This window comes from Narcine bancroftii, chromosome 8, assembly GCF_036971445.1.
Source record: "Narcine bancroftii isolate sNarBan1 chromosome 8, sNarBan1.hap1, whole genome shotgun sequence".
Lineage (NCBI taxonomy): Eukaryota > Metazoa > Chordata > Chondrichthyes > Torpediniformes > Narcinidae > Narcine > Narcine bancroftii.
Window position 1 is genome coordinate 88,953,061 of NC_091476.1, and position 27,823 is coordinate 88,980,883.

Consider the following 27,823-nt stretch of genomic DNA (forward strand, 5'->3'; position numbering starts at 1 on the left):
ATGATTTTAAAATTTCTGGACTTGGATGATAAACCACCACTGGGTGGTGCTGTAGAGTGGAAGAAGACCCAGAGCATGAGTCATGGTCTGGAGGACAGTTTAGAATATTGGGATTTCAAAAAGGGATGAACATTCAGAAGGTAGCCAGAAGGATCCGGACCAAGCCAATGGTTCCTCTCTCTGAAAGCAACACAAGAAGACAACTTCGAATTTTGTGCTCTCTCTCTCTCTCTCAAAGATCTTTTGGCTTCAGTTTACCAAAACAATTAAATTTTGTTTAAGATCTTTGCTTCGGTTAAGATCGAAGTTTTGTGAGTCTTGTGTGTTTTGTTTGTTTTGTGTCTAAGTTTTTCTGTGGGCTGGTTGGAAATATAACTTAGACTTTTTTTACATATGTTATATTTAGGCTCAAAAATTTATTAGTTTTACACTGTTATAGAAATTTTCATAGTAACCAGTTGGCATTGTTATAAAAGGGGGGATTTTGAATTAAAGTTTGAAGGTGAATTTTTGTTAATAAAGTAATTGTTCATCTTTACCCCTGTGTGATATGCCTTCTTTGTGGTTGCTGGTTTGATTTTGTAACAATTCTGTTTTCAAGTTTAAAGATAATTAAAAACAACTTTTGTTTAAGTAACTACTTGTCTTGGTGAATTTCTATCGCTGCTGGGTTTTGGGGTCCTTTGGGCTCTGTGATAGTACAGATCTATCATCAATGTACATAGTGTATATAGTTACTGTATCTAGACTGTGCTTACAGCAATTGGCTGAGAGCTAAGCCACGCCTATTGTCTGGGCCTTAAAGGGTTGTGTCCCTAGCCAGGTCGGATCATTCCGGACTGGTCAGCCACCTGTGAAGAGCTCCTGTCTTTTGCTAATAAAAGCCTTGGTTTGGATCAACAAGTCTTTGAATTTTTCGACGAGCTCTACAGGCTCGTAACAGTATTCACGAAAAGCAGAGGTTTGCTAATCCAACCGTATCAAAGATATCTCATCCATTGTCTCACTTAAGTCTGTTAGGTTGCAGGATCGGAGAGTGAGGATCGACATAAATGCTCGCGGGCATCTTGGAGAAAGTCTACTCTAAACAGTATTCCTCCTATGTGGGGAAATGGAAAAAGTACTGTGCCCAAATTGGACTGAATAAACATTCAGCCTCTATCAGAGGTGTACTGAGTTTTCTAACCAATATGTTTTATGGGCAGGGGGACAGCTACAGTGCAGTGAATACAGCAAAGAGTGCACTTGGCTGCTTTCTTGACACTCCAGGACTCTGATTATAAGATGATGAATCACCCCTGATCAAAAGATTTATGAAAGGAGTGTTCCACTTGCGTCCTCCAGTACCCCAATATAAGGAAATTTGGGATGTAAAGATTGTTTTGGACTATCTAAGGCTATTCTCATCAACTTCCAGTTTGGACTTGCATAGCCTGTCCCATAAGTTGATAATGCTAGTGACCTTGACATCGGCCCAGAGGGTACAAACTTTGTCTCACATTCATATTGTTGGGAGGAGGACTGTGTAAGCATTCAAGTTACAGATATTTTGAAACATAACAGGCAAGGGAGGATTGGAACAAAATTTTAATTGTATGCATACGAAGATGAAAGATTATGGGTGTTGGATTGTTTAAAAAAATACATTGTATGTACAAAACATGTTAGACTAAATGAGAAATACCTCTTTATATGTTATAAAAAATCGCATCAGCGGGCTACCCCCTAGATGTTGGCCAGATGGCTGTGGGAGGTCTTGAGAGTGGCTGGAGTGCATATTTCTCAGTTTGGGTCCCATTCAACTCAAGCGGCAGCGTCCTCAGCAGCCAATAGAGCCGAGGTCCCTATATGGGATATCCTTCGCCAGGCAGGATGGAGCAATGAGAGATCCTTTAATGGGTTCTACAGCAAACCTTTAAATTCAGAGGGGCAGAGTTTCAGTTTCCCTCCTTCATGCGGCAGATTGAATAAGGCTGTGGAAGGGGGACCCAGTGAACTGATTATGGTCTGTCGGACCACCCGAAGGGGAAAAGCCACTGAGCTACAAACTCTCACGTTGGCTAACCAACATACATTGTGAAGAATAGTGGAACATTAAACGAGCACTTACTTGTGCGAAGTTTGATGATTATTATTCAAACAATGGGCGTTGGTGAGTCAACGTACCCACCTCTCCCTCCCCTTTTTCTTTTTGTTTATGGATAAAGATGTTTTGGTTGCAATAAATATGTTCAGTCACAGGTATGTGTTATGGTTGGTTTGTTTAGTTTAGTTCATTTAAGTTCAGTGGCTTCTCCCTTCTGGTCTGGAATGGCTGCACATGCGCGGATGGGATCTCACGTTGACTCACCAACTTTCATTGCTTGTTTAATGTTCCATTTATATGAGGAGAAAATTCCAATGTGCAAAGGAATTTGGGAGTCCTCATACAAGATACCCTAAATGTTAATCTCCAAGTTGAGTTGGTGGTGAAGAAAGGGAATGCAACATTGGCATTAATTTCTAGAGGGATAGCGTACAAGAGCAGAGATGTGATGTTGAGACTCTATAGGGCACTGGTGAGTCTCACTTGGAGCACTGTGTACAGTTTTGGGTGCTTTATTTGAGAAAGGACGTGCTGGCGTTGGAGAGGGTTCAGAGATTTTCTCGAATTATATTACAAATGAAAGGGTAAGTAGATGAAGAACATTTGTCAGCTCTTGGACTAAACTCGTTGAAGTGCAGAAGGATGAGGGGGAGCCCTCATAGAGACATTTTGAATGCTGAAAGTGTAGAAGGTTGTTTCCTATGGTTGAGGAGTCTAGGACAACAGGGCACAACTTCAGGATAAAAGGGCGTCAATTCAAAACAAAGATAAAGATAAATTTCTTGAGCCAGAGGGTCTGTTTGTCTGTGGAACTGATGGCTGTGAAAGTGAGATCATTAGGTGTATTTAAGGCAGAGATTCACAAGTAGTTGATTAGTCAGGGCATCCAGCGTTACGGGGAGAAAGCCAGGGAGAGGATGGATAAGCTCATGGTAGAATGGCGGAGAAGACTCGATGGGTTGATTGGCCTACTTCTGCTCCTATATCTTGTGACAATTGTCTTTTCCCTAGTTGGCTCAACCACGAGCAGCTCAAAATGTTACCCCACTATGTTTTAGTTTAAAGCCCAATCCAACTCCCTAGTTATGCAATTCACCAGGACTCAGCATGGTTCAGAATCAGAAATTATTGTCGTGAACAAGTCATAATGTTTATTGTTTTGCAGCAGTATCACAGTGCAAACATTTATATTTTTTAATTTAGACATACAGCATGGTAACAGGTCCTTTCAGCCCATTAGCTTATACCGCCCAATTACACCTAAATGACCTACATCCCAGTACGTTTTAGAAGGGTAAGAGGAAATTGGAGCCCCCAGAAAAAACCCACACAGACACTAGGACAATGTACAAACTCCTTACAGACAGTGTGGGATTCTAAACACAGCCCAAATCGCTACTACTGTAACAGCATTGCGTTAACCGCTATGCGCACTGTGCCACCCATAAATCAGCGAACAAAAATAAATAAAAATAGTCCACAAAAAGTAAGGCAGTGTCTTTGGTTCATTGATTATTCAGGAATCTGATGCAGTGGGGAAGAAGCTGTCCTTGTGCCAGAGAGTGCTCTTCTTTAGGCTGCTGTACCTCTTTTCCTAAGGTAGCAAAGTGAAGCGGGCATGGCCTTGGTGGTGGGGGTCCTCACTGCTACCATCAGGAAAGAGGTGTAGGTGCCACAAGACTTGCATCACCAGGTTCAGGAACAGCTGCTACCCCTCCACCATCAGACTCCTCAACCACAAACTCAATCAGAGATTTATTTAAAAACTCTTAATTTTGCACTTTATTTTTTCCTCTCTGTATTGCACAGTTTGTTTACATGTGTAGATTGTATAATGTATTTTTTTTCCACTATCAGTGAGTGGTAATTCAGCCTCAGCCACAGGAAAAAAATCTCAGGATTGTATGTGATGTCATGTACATGACAATAAATCTGAAATCTAAAGATGGTTTGATTCAGCCATGGATTTCCATTTTGGCCAGGCCCTGCACCCTGATACAGACCGTGCCCCTCACACAGATCCCACCCATCCCCAATCATCTTGCCCATCTCTAGACCCCACATATCCCAAGGCCCAGGCCCCAGTTGACCCCGCCCCTAACAATAGACCCTGCCTATCCTAATGACCCCACCACCATCAGCCCAGACCTCCCCACATGCCCCACCTCCATCATGCACAGACCAGGTCACTCTCACAGTTCCCAAACTTTATCAGAGCTCCCACTCCCTCCACAGGGCCTGTCCACATCCTGCCCCTCCACCCACATGCTTTGATCCACCCACATCCAGCGATACACACATGCCCTCCCCAGCCACATACAGCCCCACCCAGATGCCCTCCCTGCCATGTCCAGTCCCGCCCACGTGCCCTCCCTGCCCATGTCCTGCCCCACCCACGTGCTCTCCCTGCCCATATCCCAGCCACATGCCCTCCCTGCCATTTCCAGCCCCGCCCACGTGCCCTCCCTGCCATTTCCAGCCCCGCCCACGTACCCTCCCTGCCCATGTCCAGCCCCGCCCCCACCTTGCCGTGAAGGAAGATGGTCTTGTCCCGCACGTTCTCCCGCAGTACTCTTTCGAGCCGGAAGCTGTGCAAGTTGAACGTGCTGCGCTCGCTTGCCGCGGGCCCCTCCGCCTTCTCCTCGTTCCCGTTGCCGCTCGGCTTCGCTTTCTTTATCTCAGGCTCTACCGAGCCATCGCTCACACACGCCGCCATCTTACATCAAACGCCCGCCGTTTCTTCTGCCCCACGTGTAACAACGAATGAACAAGAGCGTTACTCAGCTCGACCAATCAGACGGCGGTTTATTGAAGATCGGGATCCCTTTTTCCTCTGGCGACCTTCCAGTGTGCCCTGCCGCCTACTGGCCGGAGGAGCGCTTCACGGCCCGGACACTGCCCTCTGCCGCCTGGAGGTCGGCTTTGCAGGCTGTCCGCTGTCGGCGGGGTTGGCTCACCTCTCACTCAGTGAGTACGCCGCCGGCTGGTGCCCGGAGAACAACCTTGCCTCCTGCAGGCTGAAAGTCGGAATGGCAGAGGCCCCTGGCAGCTTGGCCACATTACATCTGACCCCATACAAAACTGAACTCCAAATGAAATGTGTTTCCAATCATCATCAAACTCGAAATCTTCAGTGTATTCTTCTGCTCTCTCCTCTTCATCACCCCCTTCTCTTTTTAGTTCCATCCGGTCTCTCTTTATCCACTCTCCACTTGCAGATTCCACTATTGTCTGTCACCCACTCCACCTTGCGTCTTCCTCCTTCACGTAATACAAAATTGCTGGAGAAATTCAGCAGGTGCTGCAGCATCTAGAGAAGACGAAGATCTATCACCGACATTTTGGAAGGGCTCAGGCCTGAAATGCTTTGCCTCCAAAGGATTCTGCAGGACCTGCTGAGTTATTCCAGTAATTTTGTGTATTCACCACAATCATGGCATCTGCAAACTATCTTGTTTCATTTCCTTTGCAGACTCCTTCGTTTCTCCCTTTGTCTGGCATCAACTGCCACTGTCCATCCTGTTTCACTTCTACCGAGTTTCCCAATCCTATGTGGGGCTCTCATCTCACTCTTCCCATAAAACTATACAGGACAGAACACAGGCCATTCAGCCTTTCTAGTCTGGGCCAAAACAACATTCCACTAGTCCTATTGACTATACCCAGTCCATAACCCCACAGACCTTTCCCACCTATCTAATTAAACTTAAGAGTGAGCTGGCATTTACCACATCAGATGGCAGCTCGTTCCACACTCTGAGTGAAGTTCTGCCTAATATTACACCTAAACCTTCCCATTCACCCTAAAGCCATGTCCTCTTATATTTATCTCCCCTAATCTAAGTGGAAAGAGCCTACTCGCATTTACTCTGTCTATACTCTTCGTAATTTTGTAAACCTCTATCAAATGTCCCCTAATTCTTCTACGCTCTATTTCTTCTAAGGAATGAAGTCCTAACCTGTTTAACCTTTCCCTGTAACTCAACTCTTGAAGACCCGGCAACATCCTAGTAAATCTTCTCTGCACTCTTTCAATCTTACTGATATCCTTCCTGTAGTTTGGCGACCAGAACTGCACACAATACTCCAAATTTAGCCTCACCAATGTCTTGTACAACCTCACCATAACATCCCAACTCCTGTACTCAGTACTATCATTTATGAAGGCCAAAATGCCTAGAGCTTTCTTTACAACCCTGACTACTTGTGAAGCCACTTTCAGGGAACGATGTATCTGTATTCCCAGATCCCTTTGTTACTCGACACTCTTCAGTGCCTAACCATTTACTGTGTATGTCCTACCTTGGTTTGTCCTTCCAAAATGCAACACCTCACACTTGTCTGCATTAAATTCCATCTGCCATTTTCTGGTGCATTTTCCAGTTGGCCCAGATCCCTCTGCAAGCTTAGAAAGCCTTCCTTGCTGTCCACACCACCACCAATCTTAGTGTCATCAGCAAACTTGCTGATCCAATTTACCACATTATCATCCAGATCATTGATAAAGACAACAAACAACAATGGTTTCAGCACCAATCCCTGAGGCACACCACTAATCACAGGCCTCCAGTCTGAGAAGCAACTATCCACTACCACTCTCTGCCTTATCCCATTCAGCCAATTTCAAATCCAGTTTACAACCTCTCCAATGGATACCTAGTATCTGAACCTTCTGAACTATCCTCCCATGTGGGACCTTGTCAAAGGCACATATAGACACATCCATAGCCTTTCCTTCATCTACTTTCTTGGTGACCTCCTTAAAAATTCTATAAGATGTTTAACACACAACCTGCCCCGCACAAAGCCTTGCTCACTATCCTTAATCAGCCCTTAGCTGTCCAAATACTTGTATATATGATCTCTCAGAACATCCTCCAATAATTTACCCACTACTGACGTCAAACACACCGGCCTGTAATTTCCTGGTTTACTTTTGGACCTTTTTTTAAACAACAGGACAACACGAGCTACCCTCCAATCCTCCTGCACCTCACCCATAGCTAAAGGCATTTTAACTATTTCTGCCAGGGCCCGTAGTCTCCCTCAAGGTCTGAGGTAAATTTCATGTCAGGCCCAGGGGGGTTTTATCTATTTTTATTCACTGTAAGAGAGCAAGCACCTCCTCTTTAATCTCTCTATGTTCCATGACTCTTCTGTTTGTTTCCCTTCCTTCCTTATACACTCTGCCAATTTCCTGAGTAAATACTGATGCCAAAAAATGGTTTAAAACCCACCCTGTTTTTTTCCCCACACTGGTTTCCCGTTACTTCCTCTGGATGCCTCGTGACCTGCTGAGTTTCTCCAGCATGTTTATGTAACCACAACTTGAGTTCATATGCAAAATATCTTTTATTAAGAAAAAAATAACAAATTTTATAAATACAATATTTTAGTCAATATTTTCATAACAAATAATGTTATTAAATTTCTTAACGTAATCAGTTATCATACATTTGTAATGCAAACCTCACTCTCCCGTCTGGGACGGCACAAATATTATAACGCCTTTACGGTAATCGAGACTAGGGTTTGAATCCCACATTGTCTGTGAGGAGTTTGCATGTTCTCCCCTTGTCTGCGTGGGTTTTCCCAGGGATTCCAGTTTCCTCCCACCGTTCAAAGCATACCAGAAGTGTAGGATAATGGGGTGTAAATTGGGCAGCATGGACTAGTGAGCCAAAATGGCCTGTCACCGTGCTATACGTCTGAATTTAAATTTAACATTTGATACCCACCAATCACTGACAGCCTCCAGCAATGCTGTGAGGGGTACCTAGGCCTGTTGCCTGTGAACAGTCGCTCAGGTTACACCCAGGACTACCCACAACTGATTCATCCCTCTGTCACCACACCAGGTGCCCAAAGATCAGGATACACTTCCACACACCCTGGACTAGGGGGATCATGGGATATAGAGGGAGAGCTGGAACAGGGTACTGAGTGGATGATCAGCCATAATCAAAATGAATGGTAGTGTAGGCTTGAAAGGCCAAATGGCCGACTCCTACACCTATTTTCTATGTTTCTATGACCCCACTTCCTTCCGAATGGAGCCAATAACTTGCTCCCTGTTGGCTGGACCTTCCACTCTGCACCCCTGTTCATATTTAGACGGGCCTGGTGCACTCTCCCAGAATATTTGCAGTCAGAACAAGCCTCAATGCTTCCTGCTTGAGGCTCAACACTGCTCCCTCCTGGCAGGTGGACAGATTACAGCTTGGGCACAAACCCTTTCTGGCTGCAGAGCAGGGTGCAGAGGTAAAGAGGATGGAGTAGAATCCCAAAGCTCAAAGCTTGGAGGTCACAGAGGATTGGAAAATCGCCAGCACAGCACCCCTCTTCAAGATAAGCAGGGAACAATTTCCCAATTAGCCTAACAGCTATTATTAGAGGAATACATGTCCATTATTAATTTTAATTTAGACTAGTAGTTCTCAATATTTTTCTTTCCACTCACATCCTTCTTTAAGTATTCCCTATGCCACAGGTGCTCTGTGATTAGTAAGGGATTATTTAAGGAGGCATGTGGGTGGAAAGAAAAAGTTTGAAAACCACTGTTTTAATCGTACCTCCTTGACTCGTTAAGTGCACGGTTTCATAACTCCAAAGGAAATGGGCCAATGACAATTTTTCTCAAGCAAAATATTTCAGAGCAGTCTAGAGCAGTGATTCTCAACCTTCCCTTCCCACTCACATCCCACCTTAAGCAATCCCTTACTAATCACAGAGCACTGATAGCATAGGGATTACTTAAAGTGGGATGTGAGTGGGAAGAAAAAGGTTGAGAACCACTGATTTAGACTGACAGCATGGAAACAGGCCCTGTTAGCCCACGAGCCCGTGCCGCTCAAATACCCCAATTGACCTACAACCCCCATATCTTTTTAAAGGTGGATGTAAACCAGAGCTCCTGGAGGAAACCCATGCAGACACAGGGAGAATGTAAAAACTCCTTACAGACACCGGGGGGTTCGTACCCTAACAGTGTTGCGCTAACCATGCCGCCCCAAATAAGGGAATAATGGAGCATTGAGAAAATCTTAAGGCAGAGTCAGCACAATTTAGTGAAAGTTTCGACAAGTCTGTGGTAAAAGAGGGACCAGCAGAAACAGTTCATTTGGATTTATAAAAGGTATTTGATGAGGTAGAATGGTAAAATGACACAGATTTGGGATCAGCACTGAGACCTCAACTACTTATCACTACATTTAGTGATGATATGAAAAAAGGTGATTATCAGGCTGAGAGGGGTTCACAGAACTGGCAAGGAGGTTCTGGGTTTGGGATGATTGACAACTGACCACCACCCACAACCATCTTCCTTGGTGTGAAGTCTTCCTCAGTTTCCCCTCAGTGCCATGATTCCTCACTCAGTCACAGGCTGCCTTGGTGCCAAGAGAAGTTGTTTCCCCTCACCTCTGGAATTCTGCTCTGGGTTCAGGTTTGGATCAAGGCTGGGGCTTCAACCTCTCTGGCTAACCGCCAAAGGGCACTGAGGAGCCATGGGCACTGTGAATAGTGGCACAACTCCATCCCAAACCTCTGAAAAAACACCTCAAAGTAAGTGCCTCTTGGGATGGTTGAGTCAACAACTAAGCTACATCAGGAGCTGGCTGGGCAATAAACTGCTATGCGATTGACTTATTCTCCAGGACCACTGGAATTTAGAACTGTAGCAGTCTAAGATATAGTACTGTAGCAAGCTCAGGGAGAGGGTGCAAGAGAGAGGGATTGAGAGAAGGAACTTTCAAGCAGGGAAAACATCCGTCTGTAAAGGTGGAGGTTCTTCGCCCTTACAGCTAAAGATGTACCTTCCTGAATGCGCTGTGGCCGGCTCCGAGGCTCCAATTCCAACCCTTCTCGGGGAAGGATAATCAGTGGAGCGCCGCTCTCTGCCGCCTGACCTGAATGGACAGCCGCCATGAGCAGCTGGTTAGGATCAGCCCGCGACCCCTCTCCCTCCAAGGCAGCGGGCGGGGGGCAGCGGGAGCCCTTGGGGTAGCGGGGACTATCAGAACCAACGGGGTAGGAGGAACCGTCAGGGGAAAGACGATGTGGGCAGGGACAACCACACCGAGCTGCTTCGGCCGTCGGGGCCACGCTCTGCGGCTCAAAACACAGCAGAGAAATGGCCATTTTCCCTACCCCCACGCAGCTGGAACTGTTCTGGGAACCTCAGAGCAGTTCCAGCTGTGTGAGGGATGATGGGTAGGGAAGACGGCCATTGCTCAGCTGCGTATTTATGATGGTGGCGCTAAGGCACCAGTCACCCCACCTCCATCGACTCCGGAGGGCATTACGAGGCGCCTCTGGATATGAATCGGACACTGGATCAGCCTTTTAGGGCTGCTGTCTGAAAGGTAAATTTTAAGTTTTCTATTCGTTCTTGTAGCGAGCCTCCAGGCAGAGGGGCTGACATGAAATGGCCTAGAGATGGAGCAAAAGAGAGAGGGAGAGTGAGCAGGAGAGGAGAGGGAGAGTGAGCAGGAGAGGAAGAGGGAGATAGAGAGTAGGAGAGAGGGAGCACGCAAGGGAGAGAGATGTTGGGAGCCACTGAACCCTGTGGTCATTAACTGGCACCTGCCAGTATCAACATCAGAACATAGTTGAAGCAACATTATAGTCCTGTGAACCATGCCACTATTCCAGTTGACAGAAGAATGTGTTGGGAATTAACCCTTTGAAAGGGGCAGCCTTTTGCAAAAGCAGGCAATCTGTCAAGGAACCAGTGACCAAGGTGTGGTGGAAGGCGCCAGCAGGAACTTGAAGGGGTTTTAAAATAAAACAGAGTTGGATAGATAAGGACTGAACTTGGGTTATAAAATAAAATGAAGCAAATACCCAGAAAGTGTGTGAAGATATGTGTAAAAAGGTGTTTTGCATGAAAACAGGCAGCAGTGACTCCAGGGATCTAACACTGAGGAAGACCATGGTTCAGGAATGCAAGAGAAAAACTCACCAAGTCTATGCCCAGCAAGGAAATCCAGGCACTGGAATCTGGGATCAAACACAACATGCTGGAGGAATTCAAAGGGTCAAGCAGCATTCAGTGGGAGAAAAGGAATGGCCAACTTTCGAACTGATACATCCTGAAGGAGAGCTCCGGCTTGAAACGTCAACCATTGCTTTCCTCCCACTGAGGGTGTTCGTCCTGCTGAGTTCCTCCAGAAAGGTTGCGTTAACCCCAGTCAGGCTCATCTCAAGCAACTGGTATCTTAATATAAAGAGTACATTTTGGAATTTACACAACTCTAATTGCATGACTATTTAGATCAGTGGTTGTTTGAACCTGTTGTATGATGTGAATCTTTCAACTTATCACAATTAAGGGAGGAGTAACGTGATGGGAGTAGTGGCCGGTAGGAGAATACCAGCCCTCTCCAGAAAAGAAGAAATAAAGTGAAGAAAACGCAAAGCTCAAGAAACACAAAACACAACAAATAAAAGATAAAGGTGTGGAGAAAAGAAAGAAAATGGCACCCAAGAAGGAAAAAGCAAAAACAATGGGGAAAAAAAGAAGGAAAGATGCCAGAAGAGAAAGGAGAAGGCCTTACCTGCATGAAGAGGCAGGGAGGTGCCGTGGACAGAGGAGCCCGCTCCAAGAAGGAGAAGAAGAAGAAGAAGAAATCAAAGCATTAAAAGAATGGTTGACATTAGAATTTTGTGAAATGAAAAGAAAAAAATTTCAAGAGTCACAGGAGTTGTTAGCTCAGAAGATGGATATAATGGAAAACTATAGTAGGCGAAACAATATAAAGATAGTGGGCCTAAAGGAAGATGAAGGCTGCAAAAATATGAAAGAATTTATAAAAGAATGGATCCCAAAAGTCCTGGGAATGACAGAAATACAGGAAGGAATGGAAATAGAAAGAGCACACAGAACATTAGCCCCAAAACCACAGTCACAACAAAAACCAAGATCCATTTTAGTAGAATTTATGAGATACACGAGAAGAGAAAATATATTGGAGAGGGCAAGGGCAAGACAAAAAACCATTGGAATACAAGGGTCAAAAAATATTTTTTTTACCCAGACATAAGTTTTGAACTCCTAAAGAAGAGGAAGGAGTTTAACACAGCAAAATCGATCCTATGGAAAAAAGATTTTAAATTTATGTTAAGATATCCAGCTGTGCTTAAAATAGTTATCCCGGGGAGCAAAACAGACTGTTCTCGGATCCGGAGAAAGCACGAGAATTTGCAGAACGCCTGCAGGACAGAAAGAGAGATGAAGAGATGTAAGAACGAAGAACGACGACAAACTACATATAAAGGTGTAAAAATAATGTGTAAGTAAGAACTAAAGAAGGGAAAGAAAAGGGAAGAAAGGGAGAAGGAAAAAAAACTTATCACAATTAATATAGTTATGAGGTTGTCATTGGTGGAATTTGTTGCCACAGGCGGATGTGGAGGCCAAGTCTTTGGTTTTATTGGGCGCCGCATTTAATCGAATGTGGGCAAAATGGCAGAAGGTGAAAGCTCTATTATTTCTCCGTACGTGGAGGAACATCATTGGACCAGAGAGTCCACGAAAACACATAGTTTCCAAGGTGCAGCCATGTGTTTCACTGAGATTCAGCAAAGGTTTGCCCTCCAGACATCAGCATCAGGCTAAAGATGTGTCAGTTTTCAATGAATAGTGGTAAACACTCACACGCCTGGGCTGCAGAATCAGGGGCGGAATGACAGACACTGGACCGTCATTAAATGATACAGAGACAGGTACTAGTGCACACACATTTTTAGCAGCTTACAAGAAGCAGGTAAAGCCCAGACAGACTCACACAGAGTGAATGGTCAAGTTTTTTTCACCAGGGGAGTCTAAACATAGGGGGCTTTTTTTTCTCGTTTAAGGTGAGAGCGGAAATATTTACCAAGGAACCTAGGTGGAAGACTTTCACAGAGAAGGTGATGGGGATGTGGAACGAGCTGCCAGAGGAAGTTGAAGAGGTGGGTACAATTGTCACCTTCATAGGACATTTCGACCGATACATGGTTTAGAGGGAGATGGGCGAAAGGCAGGCAAATGGGACTAACCTGAGTAGTCAACAGCTGATGAGTCAGTTCAAGAGCTGTAAAACTCTATGACAGTCAGACAATTACATATGCCATGGCAAGAAGTCAACACGTGTGTGTTTTCAAGTTTAACTGTTGGCAGTGATCTCCTCCACTTCCAGTACCCCAACTCAGCAAGGGTGAAATAGTGCATGCTCTTTGTTCGCTCACGAAGTTCCACTCAGGCTTGTGGTGTTGCCTCATCCACCAGGTTCTCAGAGTCCCTTTGTTGCTGCTCCTCCCTGTCCTTCGCACAGAGCTCCTCAAGGTCTGCAGACAAACAGATACCAACCAATTTCCACAGCGTTCCAGAGTCTTACTGGCAGGGAAGGACTGCGAGACATGCATCACATCCACAGTACTGCCAGTATCGCATTACAGGAGCTTCACTATTCTGTGGGCTACATGAATGCTGTTATTATGGGCAGGGGCGACAGGAGCTGGACCCCTGTCCCTGCTATGCATGGCCCTTCATGTACTTAGCAGGTTCCACAAAGGACTAGCTCAGCCCTTCTCAATGAGGATCATCGGGCATCCCCAGAGGCCACAGTACATGGTGGGGGGTTGGGATATGGAGTGAAATCATAAAAGGAAAATCACGTTGTCAGTGGGAGAAATGTATACAAGAAACTAACTAAACTTTGAGCAGAGTCCTCAGGGGGCCATAGCCAAAAAAGCCTGGCTGTACTCTGCGGCTCGTTGCTACTAGTTACAACATTGTGCTCCCTCCTTCCCAGTTCCCGGACATCTCCACAGCCTCCTACTGCCAAGGCAGCTTTGAATTGAACTCATTTGCCATGACATTAGGGGAACTTCAGTATATGATTTCAAGCTGAACGTGGAGATGCAGTCAGTAATTTTATGATCGACCAATACCATTTTGCTTCTAAATCCCAATGCTGACCTTTAATGTTCTGCTCAGGCACTTTAACTCGCATCTTCCGAGTACTTCCTGGTCACCATCATATCCATCTTCTCCTCATCCACTTTAACCCCCCACAGCACTGATCTGCTGAGCCATATGTTTTGCTTGATCTGGCCTCATGTGCGTACCCAGCCTGTGATCCCAGTACTGCTATTGCCATTTAAACCCCAAGCTGTGGAGCTCCCCCCCTAAATTCCACCAGTTACTTAATTTAGAGATACAGCCTGGTAACATGCCGTTCCCACCCAATTACACTCATGTGACCAGTTAACACACCAAACCCGTACTTCTTTGGAACGTGGGAGGAAATAGGGGGAAACTCATGTGGACTCAGGGAGAACGTATAAACTCCTAACAGACAGCAGCGGATTCAAACGTAGGTCAATGGCGCTGTAGCAGCATTGCGTTAACCACAAAAGATAGGAGCAGAATTACACCATCTGGCCCATCGAGTCTGCTTCACCATTCAAATCATGGCTGAAGTACTGCTCCTCTCAACCCCATTCTCCTGCCTTCTCCCCATAGCCTTTGACACCCACACTGATAAAGAATCTATCAACCTCGGCTTTAAATCTAGCCAATGACCTGGCCTCCACATCCGTCTGTGGCAACAAATTCCACAGGTTCTCCACCCTCCGGCTGAAAAAATTTCTCCTCCTCCCTGTTCAAAAGGGACGTCCTTTTATTCTGAGGCTGTGCCTCCTGGTCCTAGACTCACCACTACTGGAAATATCTTCTTCATGTCCACTCTATCCAGCCCTTTCAATATTTGGTAGGTTTCAAGGAGATCCCACCCGTCATCCTTTTGAACTCCTGCGAGCCCAGTCCCAGAGCCATTAAACACTCCTCAAACGTTGAGCCTCTCATCCCCGGAATAATTTTTGTAAACCTCCCCTGGACCATCTCCAATGTCAGCACATCCTTCCTTAAATCTGGGGACCAAAACTGCTCACTATACTCCAAATGTGATTTGGCTAACACCTTATAAAGCCTCAGCCTTTATAATCTGCTCCTCTCCAAATTAATTTTCCTTCCCTACTACTGACTCACTGTGAAAGTTGACCTTTAGGGAATCCTGCACAAGTTCTCCAAAGACCCTTTGGACCTCTGGTTTCTGAATTTTCTCCCCAGTTTGAAAATACCCTGCGCCTTTATTCCTTCTAAGGTGCGTGACCACACACTTCCTTACACTGTATTCCATCTGCCACTTCTTTGCCCATTTTCCCAACCTGCCCCAAGTCCCTCTTCATAGAGTCTCACATGAGCACCCCAGATTGACCCACCCTCTGCCAACCACCCTAACAGCCCAGTTCAGCAAAGACACACATAATTTGTGCCTGCAGCAGCTCTTCAGTAGAACTATCCATAAAACCCCCCCTCCCCCCTTCATCTTTCCCCACACCTCCACAATGTGTCCTTTTCAAGTGCACATCCAACTTGCCTTTAAAAGTCATGATGGAATCAAAGGGTGGCACGGTGGGTGTAATGGCATGGTGGGTATAACGGCACGGTGGGTGTAACAGGCATGGTGGGTGTAGCGGCACAGTGGGCTTAATGGGCATGGTAGGTTTAATGGGCACGGTGGGTGTAGCGGTCACGGTGGGTGTAACGACACGGTGGGTGTAACAGCACAGTGGGTGTAGCGGTCATGGTAGGTGTAGCAGTCACGGTGAGTGTAACGACACGGTGGGTGTAATGACACGGTGGGTGTAGTGGTTACAGTGGGTGTAATGGTTAGTGCAATGTCTTTACAGAACCAGTGACCGGGAACGGGGTTTGAATCCCAAGCTGTTTGTAAGGAGTTTGTATGTTTTCCCCGTATCTGCATGGGTTTTCTACCACTGTTCGAAGTGAACAGGGGTTGTAAGTCAATGAGATGTAATTTAATCTACTACAACCAAGCTTTCAGAAACTGCAATGCAGATCACACCAACTTGCTTTTCCTTATGTCTTCCTGGGACATTTTTCTAAGTAGTGTAAATCCTTCCTGCCAATGGAGAATGCAAATTGGTCTTTTTTTGGAGTATATTCACGGTTTCTGGTGGACCTCATAATCTCCTCTGCAACACCCCAAATTAATTTTCCTGTGGAGTTAGGGGGCCTGAAAGCATCTCGTAGGGATGTACACAACACGTGGTACTCACAGTACAATATCGCCTGCTTGATCTTCAGGAAACCGTTATCCTTGTCCAGCCTGACATCAATGCCATACATGAAGCGAAGCTCCTGTGGGTAATCCTTCCGCTCCAGCTGCTTCCGAACTGGAATGACCCGTCCGTTGGCTGTGGGAGATTCAGACAACGCCTGCTGCATCTGGTACCAGCACCATGGGTCCTTGAGAAAGCTTGGTGAAATGATTAATATCCAGCAGTGGCTTTCCCTGACGGCTTGGCAGAGTTCAGTGGACATGGCACCCCCTGGAACTGAGTCCCTGATCTGCAAGAAGCAGCGAAGGCTGTGCGGCTGCAGTTCCAGATAAGACACCAGATTTTCCACGTAGATTATATCATCCTCAGCGTGGCAAATGCTCAAGTCATACTCCTTGCTCCAACGAGCTTTGCTGTCAAATTTCCAAGATGGGGTGGCCTCCACGATAGGCTGGTTGCAGGGACTTCTTGCTTTGTCACTTGGCTGTGGGCTGGAGCTGAGAGTGTGGTTCCTGTTCCTCCTGAAGTCCCTGAACCACCTGAAGAAACCTGTTGTGCATTGAAATTGTTTACGATTTCCTCCATTCTTTGTTTTCTGTTGACCTGCCTCTGCAGGATGCAAACGCTGGCTGCAGCATCATCTGTGGCTGGGAGGTGGGGAGGGCTGCTGGAGGAGAGAGAGGGCGTGGGAGGAGAGGGAGGGTGGGAGGAGGTGGCGGGAGGAGCAGGGGGCATAGGAGTTGGGAAGAGAGGGAAAGGGCAGGTGGAGAGGGAGGGCGGGAGAAGGGGGATCGGGAAGAGGGGGGTCGGGAGGAGACGGGGACAGCAGGAGGAGGGGGCGTGAGGAGAGGGGGCAGGGGAGGTGAGTGGAGAGGGAAGGTGCGAGAGGAGTGAAAGGGGGTTGGGGGAGGAGAGGGGGTGGGAGATGGGGAAGGAAGTAGAAAGGGGTGGGAGAGGAGGAGGGTGGGAGGAGAGTGGGAGGAAGTAAAAGGGGTGGGAGGAGAGGAGTGGGGCAGGAGGAGGGGAAGGGTGGGAGAAGTGGGGTACGTGGGTGCAGAAGGGTACGAGGGAGGAGGAGGTGCAGGGGAAGTACTACATTTGTATTTTAAAGAAAAATCAGAATTTATAACAATGGCAACAGCTCAGCCCAGGGAAACAGGAACAACAATTTCCATTATGTGACAGGAAGGGAGGACGTAATTAGCTGGTGAGGACTAATTTCTTCTCTATTTTAAAGGGATTTGCTATAAATAACATTTGACTGCAATGTGTAACTGAAATTACTGCCTTTAAACTGGGTTAGGAGAGTTATTAAGAACAGCCAATTGTAAAGCGAGTGATAAATGGTCAAAAGGAGTTTAAGTCATGTAAAGGACAATGTGATTGTAACGTGCTGAATAGTGCAGACACCTCATTCACTACCATCACATATGTAAAGCTTCTACAGCTGGGCGGGCCTTCAGTCAACAGCTGGAATCCAAATTAAAAATGTAGATTGACTGGGTGGTGATTTTTTAATTACCCCCAAGCATGGTGTAAACCTTGTGATGGAATATTTGAAATGTTTTGGGGAGATAAATTGGTAAAATTAGAGCAGGTTACATATACACACTTTAAAACAGATCTTATTTGAAATACTGAAGAATTCATATCCAGTGACTTTATAGAAACTATGGAGAATGCTATGCACATTTCACAGGTAGGTGCTAATTGAAATAATGTCATGAAATGAATGGACTATTGTCTTGGAAGAACAGCCAGAGCCAGGTTGTCTGTTCTGGACCTTTTTGCAAGGCTTTTGACCTCTCGGCAAGTGCTCACACAGAGGTCATTGAGAGGTTCTTGTTTACCTAAAACAACATATGGGAGTAAAAGACTAACTCCCATTGTTTGCTGGAGAAGGTCAGAGGTGTTGCAAGTGAGAGAGAGAAGGACATGCTGTTGACAGTTTGAATCTCAGATATAGAGAGAGAGAGACAGAAGGGAGTCTTTGACTGTGTATGACAGAAAGCTGTAACAACCCAGGAGAAGCTTGTTGGAACTGAAACAGAAGCTCCAGAGTGGTGGATGGCTGGAAGTGCTATCTGTCTGATGTTTCTCTTGGAATAAGTGGAACAGAAAGGAACTCTGTGGTAGCCTGAAAGAAAGAGGTTATCAGCTGGAGAAACCTGATGGGGCAAATTTCATCAGCAAGACATTGAGGTGACTAATGGTGGTACCTCAGTTGTGGAAATCTGGAACAACAAATCTCTCTCTGAAAGCCTACAAGAACCTTCCTGAGCGGTAAACATTTACCTTTCAATCACCAAAGCCTGGTGAACTTTATACATGTTAAATTCTGTGCACAGTAAGAATTGCCTGCAACCAGTGAACGTGGAAGAATGAGAAGTGAGATTGAACTGTGAACCAAAGAACTTTTCTTAAATTTACACACACATTACATACATGTGCACTTAGAATTAGAAGGGGGTTAAGTGGGGTAGTTAAGTTAATAGTGATAAGTTAAAGTTTGATTCTGGTTTCATGTTGAAAGAAAATTAAAAACAACTTTTGTTTAAGTAACTAGAACCTACTTGTGAAATGTGCATAGCATTCTCCATAGTTTCTGTAAAGTCAATGAATATGAATTCTTCAGTATTTCAAATAAGATCTGTTTTAAAGTATGTGTATGTAACCTACTCTAATTTTACCAATTTATCTCCCCAAAACATTTACAAATATTCTATCACAACCAGCAGACGGCAGCACAGTTAGAATAGCAGTTAGCGCCACGCCATTACAGTGCCAGCAATCGGGTCTGAAGTTTGAATCCCGCACTGTCTGTAAGATGTTTGTACGTTCTCCCCGTGTATGCTTAGTTTTCCCCGGGAGTTCCGGTTTCCTCCCACCTTTAGAAATGTACAGGAGGATATAGCTTAATGGGTTGTAAATTGGGAGGCATGGGCTCGTGGGCCTAAATGACCTGTTACCATGCTGTATATCTCAATTTAAATGATCAGACAACCAAATGCTTAGCTGAAAATATCTGGTTTGGCTGAAATTCATGGGCCACCGTTAAGATTCTGGGGTCAAAGGGATCTTGGGGTTTGGGATGAATGTCATTTGAATCAATCTGGGAGCAAAATTCCTTGCAAATCAACAAAGAGGTATGAAATTACAGTGTGGAGGTCTCTGAACAGGAGAAACCTGTAAAGCAAAGTGAGCAGGGAAAATGCCACTAGATTTTCTGTTAATTCTTCCATAAAACACAGGTTCAAGTAGTATTCATCTAATTTCTCTGCAAAATTCTTATTCCCCAAAACAATTCCTCATGTTTCAGTTTGTAAAGCAGCCACATCAAAGTTAGCAAATGCTTCCCTTTTACCTAAAAACAGAAGCTTTACACACACTGATTTTGACCTAGCATCCTTCCCTTTTTTTAAATCAATGACTTGTCCTGTTTTCTGAAATGCACCCAATATTCAGACTTGCTGCTTTTCATCTGGCAATGTTATAAACTTGTTCCTTTGATCTAATATTATCTTTAACTTCCATTGACTGCAACAGCTGGTCTGTTTTCTCTATTTAATTGTCTAATACGACATGTATTAGCCACAGATTGTGGCGAGTTTTACCATTGTGCCTTTCATACCTTCCAATCCACTAATAGTCACCATTCATGTTTATAGTTTATTTTATTTATATTTATTTTCCAATTTAAAAATGAACAAAATAATTTCCAATTGGAATGCAAAATTCTATGATACATCATCACTGTTCCTTAAATGATCATCATAAATAAATTGTCACTATTTTGTTCAGGCTCAGTCCTCCTTTTTGCTCATATCTTCATGAAGGGTTCAGGCCCGAAACGTTTGCTACATAAAGAACACTGTGTGACCGGCTGAGTTTCTCCAGCATTACTCAGTAAACTACAATGAAAGCATCTGCAGGCTTTCTTGTTGAACTCTATGTTACCATGTAATAGTTGATCCTGAGTAAATGTCAACCCCCACACCCCCTCCCCACCCCAACATTTTTGGCTGTGACCTCCCACCCATCCGAGTTCCAGGCCGCCCTGACCATGGATCCTTGCCTCAGCCACTCGCCCACCAGAGCTCCTGACACCACAGCCACACACTTCCTACAAAGCCTCATCCAGCGGCCCATCCTGAGTTGCAGACACCCCAAACGCAGACTTATCACCTGGTCCCGGCCATCCAAGCTCCCAAGGCCTTGAACGATGCCAGTAATTTACTGTAGTAAAAAGTATGACCGGTGGAAAAGTTGACCCCCCCCAAATTTGACCCAAAATATTGGTCCAAATAACACAAGTACATAGGGTGCATGTACATCTCCTTTCTGGATTTAACCCACATTTTCATCATTGTTTGGAGCTTTGTGGACCCCATCATCAGTTTTCTACCCCTTGCTGTTTCGTCACTACTCTCAAACTTGATCTACTTCTTTAGTTTCTGTATTAACATTAAATTTTAAAATTTAGCTATACAGCTCAGTAAGAGGCTCGTCTGGCCCATGAGCCCTTACTGGGTGAAGGCTGAAAATGCTGTGATTGTAGTAAACACATCAAAATGCTGAAGGAACTCAGCCGGTCTTTACAGCATCTATAGGCGTAGCAGCTAGCGCAACGCCTTGGCAGTGCCAGCAATCGGGACCGGGGTTCAAATCCCACACTGTCTGTAAGGAGATTGTATATTCTCTCCGTGTCTGTGTGGGTTTTCCCCGGGGACTCCGGTTTCTTCCCACCGTTCCATATGTACCGGGGGGTGTAAGTTAATTGCGTGTAAATTGGGTGGCACGGACTCATGGGCCGAGATGCCCTGTCATCATGTTGTTTGTCTAAATTTTTTAATTTAAATTTTAAAATTTTAATTTGAAAAATTTAAAGAAATATTGCCAACATTTCGGGCCCTTCTTCAAGGAAAAAATGAGAAAAGGCAGAAGCAGGATAGATCAGAAAGTCTCACAATTCAATCAATGGGGGAGGAATCCAGATCCACAAAAGGTGTTAACTGATGTGATAAGAAACTAGGTGAAAATTTATCATCTGCAAAGGGAGACAGGAAATGGAGACAACAGGAGAAGCAAGGGGGTGGGAAGTTTAATGAAAGCCAGAGAAGTCGATATTAATGCCACCCATTTGGAAGGTGCCCAGTCAGAAGATGAGGTGTTATTCCTCCAATTTACGGGTGGTCTCAGTCTGGCAGTGCATGAGACTATGGACAGATATGTCAGCAAGGGATTGGGATGGAGAATTAAAATGGTAAGTCACTGGGAGATCCACGCTATTGCGGTGGACAGAGTCAAGATGCTCAACAGTGATCTCCCAGTCTGCGTCCAGTCCCTCCGATGTAGAGGAGATCACAGCAGGAGCACCGGATGCAGCAGATGACCCCTACAGATTCACAAGTGAAATGTTGCTTCACTTGGAAGGAATGTTTGGAGTCCCGAATGATAGTGAGGGAGGAGGTGTGGGCACAAGTGGAGCATCTCCTGGGGTCACAGGGGTATGTCCCAAGGGGACGATTGATGGGAGGAGTGGACATGAGTCACAGAGGGAGCAGTCCCTCTGGAAAGCAGAGAGGAATAAATGTGTAGTGGTGGGATCACGTAGTAGGTGGCAGAAACGGTGGAGGATGTGTTTGATGCGAAGGGTGGTAGGTGAGGTATTCTGTCCTTGTTGCACGTGGGGGTGGAGGGGGCAAGGGCAGATGTGCGAGTGAGCACGAGTTGATGGTGGTAGAGGGAAAGCCACGTTGCTTGAAGGAGGACATCTCTGATGATCTGGCATGAAAGTCCTCATCCTGGGTGCAGATGAAATGGAGACTGAGGAACTGAGAGAGAATGGAATGGAAGCCTTACAGGGGACAGGATGAGAAGAGGTGTAGTCGAGGCAGCTGTGGGAATTGGTGGGTTGGTAGAAGATGTTTGTCGAAAGTTTGTCTCCCGAGATGGAGACAGAGAGATTGAGAAAATGGAGAGTGTTGCTAGAGATGGACCAAGTGAATTTGAGGTCAGGGTGGAAGTTGGCACCAAAGTGAATAAAATCGTCAAGCTCCATTGGAGCATGAAGCAGCACCAAAGTAGTCGTTAATATAGCAGAGGAAGCCTTGCCTGCTGTAGGCTTGTATCAGTGATTGCTCCCTGTCTCCTTTCTCAGAGACGTGATAAATTCCACTTCGTCCCTTATCATAGCCAATTAACACCTTTTGTTGGTCTGATTCCTCCCCCATTGTTTGAATTCGGAGACTTTCTGATATATTTCCTACTTCTGCCTTTTCTGATTTTTGGGGCTCAGGCCCAAAACGTCAGCAAAATATCTTTGTCTTCTATAGATGCTTAAAGACTGGCCGAGTTCCTCCAGCATTTCGATGTGTTTACGTGAGCCATTATTGCTCAAATACACCAATTAACCTTCAACCCCGGTACATTTTTGAAGGGTGGGAGGAAACTGGAACACCCGGAGGAAGCCCATGCAGACACGAGGAGAACGTACAAACACCTGACAGATTCGAACCCTGGTCACTGGCCCTGTAAGTGTTGCCCTCTCTATTTTTCATCACATTACTTAAAACAAGTATGACCCCACCTTTCTTCTATTTTACCTATCTCTTCGAAAAGTGAAGGCTCCTGGAATATTTCATCTCCAAAATCCTGATGCCCAAGGATGTCTGCACATTTAATGCTATCTTTTGGATGAAATATTACTGCTCTCTCAAGATGCAAAAGGGGTGCTTTGTCTCATGTCATGACTAATATTTGTAATAAAAACACATATGATCTGGCCATTGATACATTTATGTTTTAGAGATCTTACTGTGTGAACTTGGTATCTGCAATTCATTTCAACAGTGATAACATACTGAGAATATTTCAAGGGTTGTGAAGTGCTTTGGAATGTCCTGAAAAGAACATGAAAAGTGCTGTGGGAAGTCGGTTATTCCTCCCCTCACTTCAGGGTGGTTTAGGACTGGTCTCTACCTTCTCCTCTGCTCGAAGCATTCAGAATGTACAAATCAAGCCTCAAGTAAACCAAATGTAAGCTGTTGGTCATCCTGAGCACACATGGCTTCACGGGATCTGCACATTTCAACAAGGTTTACTTACGAAACATTTGATCCTGAGCCGCATGCACTGACACACAACCAGACGACAACAGACAGTGGAGAAAATTCCTTCTTCAGCTTCCAGTACTGGTTACCAGCAGGAGATCCTCCTGTCCAAATACAACTGCATGGTGACTTCATCTTCAAAGCAGAAAGACATGGTTAAATAATTGATAATGCACATCAGCACACCTGCAAACAGACAAGGTTCTCAATGGAGAGAGATCCCGCCTACAAAATTGTTAAACCACTAAGAGGACTCAGAAGGCTTAAAATGGCAATGGAACCACTTCGCGGGGTTGTAACTGATCAATGACAAGATAACACAGAGGGAATCTTGCACCACACCTAAACCGTACCCTGGAAGCTTGGCACAACAGTACAAGCAGCGAAGGGGTGGAGACTCCAAGAACATCCACATTCTCAATGAAGTTAGAGTCCCACATGTGACTTCTTCAGAAATGGATGAAACATTCACAGCCATGTTCAGCCAGAAGGGTCAAATAATGATCAATCTCGGATTATTCCTGTGATTCCCAGCAGATCAGAGGTCAGTCTCCAGCTCATTCAATCCACACGATGTGGTTTCAAAAATGACCAAGGCCACTACGACATGCATAAATAATTTACACAAAAGTGAAGATGGGCTGATCAGTAAGTTTGCAGGCAACACAAAAATTGATGAATAGTAAGGGATTTTGTCAAAATATACAGCAGGATAAAGTTCAGTTGGAAATATGGAAGGAGAAATGGCCAGTGGAGTTTAACATGGATAAGTGTGAGGTGTTCCATATGGGGAAATCTGTGTGAGAGGCTATAGAAAATGTGGCAGTATAGCGGCTACTTCGGTAGAGCTACTAAAGCAATGCGCACACATACACACCAAGTTAGTCAACACAAGACTGATTTATTCAGCTTCTTTTATATACTACATGTCCCGGGCTCCACAGGGAAAGGTGGAATGTCACTACAAGTTTGCTGCCGATCCACGGGACTGGCAGGTTTAAATTAAGCCTCATGAGTGTCCCATGCCTTCAGGCAGGAGACTCAGCAGAGCAACAGGCCACTCCTCGGCACGCAGTACTGCTTGCGTGCGGTCCATTAGGTGAGTATTCAGCTGTCTGTATTATGGTTCCACATGCCCGCAGAACCGCGCCGGCGATGGTTTGCAATACTGTGATGTGCGCCCACTCGGCCGCCGTATCACCCCCACCCCCAGAACTGTCGCCAGAAATTAAAACACCAGCTGCGTGTGCCTTAGGTGGACACCTTTACTGTCTGGGCTGGGGGCATTGAATGGGTGAAGTGGGATCCACATGGGCAGGCTTGAGTCTGTCTACACTAAACAGCTGCAAATGACCCCCCAATGTCCAAAGTAAACACAACCCCATCCTTCTTAATCACGCAGAAAGGGCCTTCATATGGTCATTGTAACGGAGCTCCTGGAACCTGTCTGAATACCAAAACAAAATCAGCATACAGGAGCGGTGGGAGCACATGCTGTTTAGGGGTTCCATGCCAGTTGGTAGGAATAGGTTTGCTGATTGCGACACCATGTCGAAGCTGCTGAAGGATGTCCAGGTTAGAGTTGGTTACGAAATGAATGTCCCCTGGAACTGTAAGGACCGTACCATAAACCATCTCTGCGGACAATGCAGACAAATCTTCCTTTGGAGCCGTGCGAACTCCCAGTAGAGCCCATGGCAACTCTTCAGCCTTTCCCAACGGTACGCAGGCGGTTTGAACACATGCATGTGGACCTGGTCGGACCATTGCCAGTATCTCAAAACATGAGATACGTTCTAACAGTCGTAGACCATTTCACGCGCGGGTCAGAGGCCATCCCGTGACACTGAGACATGCGTCAGATTGGATCGCTAGATATGGAGTCCCGACGCACATAACTTCAGACCGTGGAGCACAATTCACCTCTGCATTATGGACTGCCTTTGCATGCTTTTGTGGCACACACCTCCACCACACCACAGCATAGAACCCAGTCCAACAGCCTTGTGGAAGGTTAAGGCCCAACCCAAAGGAGCATTGATGTACAGAGAGGTCTTGGGGAACAAGTCCACTGTCCCCTGAAAGTAGTAACACAAGTAAGTAGAGTGGAGAAGAGGGCATGCATGCCTTTGTTGGTTGGAGCACTGAGTATAAATACCGGGAAGTTACTTTGCAGCTGTATAAAACATTCCTGGTTACCACATTGAGAGAAGGATATGGAGGCTTTTTAGAACATGGGTGGGCAACCTTTTTTTAAAAACTCACATTCCACCTTAGGTATTCCCTATGCCATAGGTGCTCTGAGATTAGTGAGGGATGCATAAAGTGATATGTGAATGGAAAGAAAAAGGTTTGAAAACCACTGTTTTAATTGTACCTAATTGACTCGTTATGTGCACAGTTTCATAACTCCAAAGGAAATTGGCCAATGACAATTTTTCTCAGCAAAATGTTTCACTAACAATTGGGTCTAGAGCAGTGGTTTACAACCTTCCCTTCCCACTCACATGAAGAAACAACTCTCTGAAAACTACTCTACAAGAAATTTGTGAGTTTTGAGAAGTCTGACGCCTCACACTTACTCCATAATAGCTGTTGAGCAACAATTTAAAGAGTTTGAGTTTCAAAACAAAACTAATTGAAGTTTAAAATCATCAATTCAGGAAAAAACTTAAACTTTAATGGTTTTGGTTTTGCTACAGAGACACACATTTGTGCATTGTGAGATTAGGCTAGAGTTAGTTAAGAAGTGTTAATGTTATAAAAATGATTGTTTTGAAGATACTATTGTCTTGGTCAACTTCTTTTGCTTCAGATCTAGTACATAACACCTGTAACCGAGTCTAGATGAGGAACTACAGGGCACTACAGCACAGAAACAGGGCCTTTGGCCCATCTAGTCTGTGCCAAATTATTATTCCACCTAGGCCCATTGACCTGGATCATAGTCCTCCATACCCCTTGCATCCATGCATTTTCCCAAATGGTTCCAAAATGTCAAAATGGAGCCCACATTCACCACTTCAGCTTGCAGCTCATTCCACACACTCTCTGCCTGGGAAGGGGAGATACAAAGCGTAGAAGAGTGGCTGCGAAGGGCCGAGGTGATAAGAGTCCTGGACAATGTCTGTCCAGCTCCATTTGTCCAGCATCCAATACACTTGGCCCCTCCCCAGTGCTTCCCCTCTCCCCACTTCAGGGCCTGGTATCTCCTCTTCCCAATCTTACGGCAGCCTTGAACCAAAGAGGCTTTTCTGCCATATGAGCCCATGCTGCCCCAAAACAAAAATTTGTCTACAAACCCCATACGTATTTGAAAGGTGGGAGTAATCCGGAGTACCCAAAGGAAAGCCATGCAGACAAAGGAAGGGCATACAAACACTTTACAGACAGCGCTGGAATCGAACCTGGCGCTGTAACAGGGATAACCGCTAGGCTAACCGTGCCCCCTGACATGGACCAACAGCGCTGACTTGTACAACGCTGGAGATCCTGGATGGTACCAAGGCCACCCTGATGGAACCAATGCAAATCAAAAGTGAGGCATTATTCCCAAAAGGAGGATGCTTGGGGTTGTCAGAGGTCAATCAGCCCCCGTGCTTGGGCGTCCCTGCAAGAGTTGCCCAGGCTGAACCATCTCCAGCTGCTTCCTTCCATCAGAAATACACTGGAGTGGGATGTGGGTTGGTGATGGCACATCCCATTTACAATTCTTCTGCAGCCCTCCGGTTTTATACCCCACCAAAGGAAGTTTAAATTCAATCAGCTTACAGCACAAAGACCACGATCCCAATGTTGCAGCGGACACTGATCCCATTATTTCGGGGTCCACCCACCTCCAGTATTGGCAGGGCAACGTCACACGGTCCCCGGCTCATCCCCACCTTCGCACTGCGCCCGAAGGAGGTTCACTGGGCCCGATGGAAGCGAGGGGTGGAATGTCCGCAGGGCTGGTGGGCCGAACGGCCTCCTGCGGCTTGCCTGGGTTCAGTGGCGGAGGGGAGAGGGCCTCTGGACCCTCCCCGGGCTAGAAGGGAGCCGGGCCGATCGGTGCAAAGATCCGTCCCCACGAAACTGAGACGGGATCCTCGGCGTAGCCGACTAAAGTATCCCGAGCCCGAGCCCGAGCTGCAAGGAGGGACGGAGTCCCCGGCCACGCTGCGCCGGCAGCTCCAGCCGATCCGTCACTCACTTCCTGGTGAGGCGCCGAAACCGTCCGTAACGCGCATGCGCACAGCAGACGTCTCCGAGACAGCCTTGGGCAGGTGGAAGGTGCCGGCATGAAAAGATGGGGGGATGGGGGGTGGAGAGAGAGAGGAGGAGAGGAGAGGAGAGAGCAGGAGGGGGCAAGAGAGAGGGGAGAGGAGGAGCAGGAAAACGGGAGCGGGGAGAGCAGGAGGATGAGAGAGGGGAGAGCAAGGCTAACAGGTAGGAAGTCACAGGAGGGAGGGTGGAAGAGGGAAAAAGCTGAGGTGCTGGGGAAGAGAAGCTCTGA

The 27,823-nt window shown here is 45.9% G+C and overlaps 2 protein-coding genes and 1 long non-coding RNA gene across 7 annotated transcripts in view; 1 reads left to right on the forward strand and 2 right to left on the reverse strand.

The window, feature by feature from the left end:
* dcps (decapping enzyme, scavenger) overlaps positions 1 to 4,942 on the reverse strand; it is a 115,236-nt gene extending 110,294 nt beyond the window's left edge. The window contains exon 1 of one of the 3 annotated variants that reach the window (XM_069894426.1): positions 4,611 to 4,942. In XM_069894426.1, coding sequence (XP_069750527.1) covers positions 4,611 to 4,802 — 192 coding nt within the window. In that variant the 5' untranslated portion in view covers positions 4,803 to 4,942. The remainder of the gene's footprint in view (positions 1 to 4,610) is intronic. The other 2 variants (XM_069894427.1, XM_069894425.1) reach the window with 2 other exon arrangements.
* Positions 4,256 to 16,772, forward strand: LOC138741005 (uncharacterized). Its single transcript, XR_011343264.1, has 3 exons — positions 4,256 to 5,053; positions 12,944 to 13,039; positions 16,242 to 16,772. It is a non-coding gene; the product is annotated as an uncharacterized lncRNA (long non-coding RNA).
* tirap (toll-interleukin 1 receptor (TIR) domain containing adaptor protein) lies at positions 7,420 to 27,520 on the reverse strand. 3 transcript variants are annotated; one of them, XM_069894431.1, is made up of 4 exons: positions 27,165 to 27,520; positions 23,324 to 23,432; positions 16,214 to 16,765; positions 7,420 to 13,414 (listed from the first exon to the last, which is right to left on the reverse strand). In XM_069894431.1, exons 2-4 carry the CDS (start codon positions 23,328 to 23,330, stop codon positions 13,326 to 13,328), a joined length of 648 nt encoding a protein of 215 aa, XP_069750532.1. In that variant the 5' UTR covers positions 23,331 to 23,432; positions 27,165 to 27,520; the 3' UTR covers positions 7,420 to 13,325. The 3 variants fall into 3 exon arrangements, with proteins under 3 accessions (XP_069750532.1, XP_069750531.1, XP_069750530.1); XM_069894430.1 differs by having other exon boundaries at positions 27,100 to 27,520; XM_069894429.1 differs by having other exon boundaries at positions 23,324 to 23,463; positions 27,100 to 27,520.
* Positions 27,521 to 27,823: the final 303 nt, after the last annotated feature.

Bases quoted from the DNA above. Each gene is read 5' to 3' on its own strand.
- tirap (XM_069894431.1), bottom strand. The intron at 13,415-16,213 runs GTGAGTACCACG...GTTTGTCTGCAG, and splicing joins CAAGCAGGCGATATTGTACT to ACCTTGAGGAGCTCTGTGCG.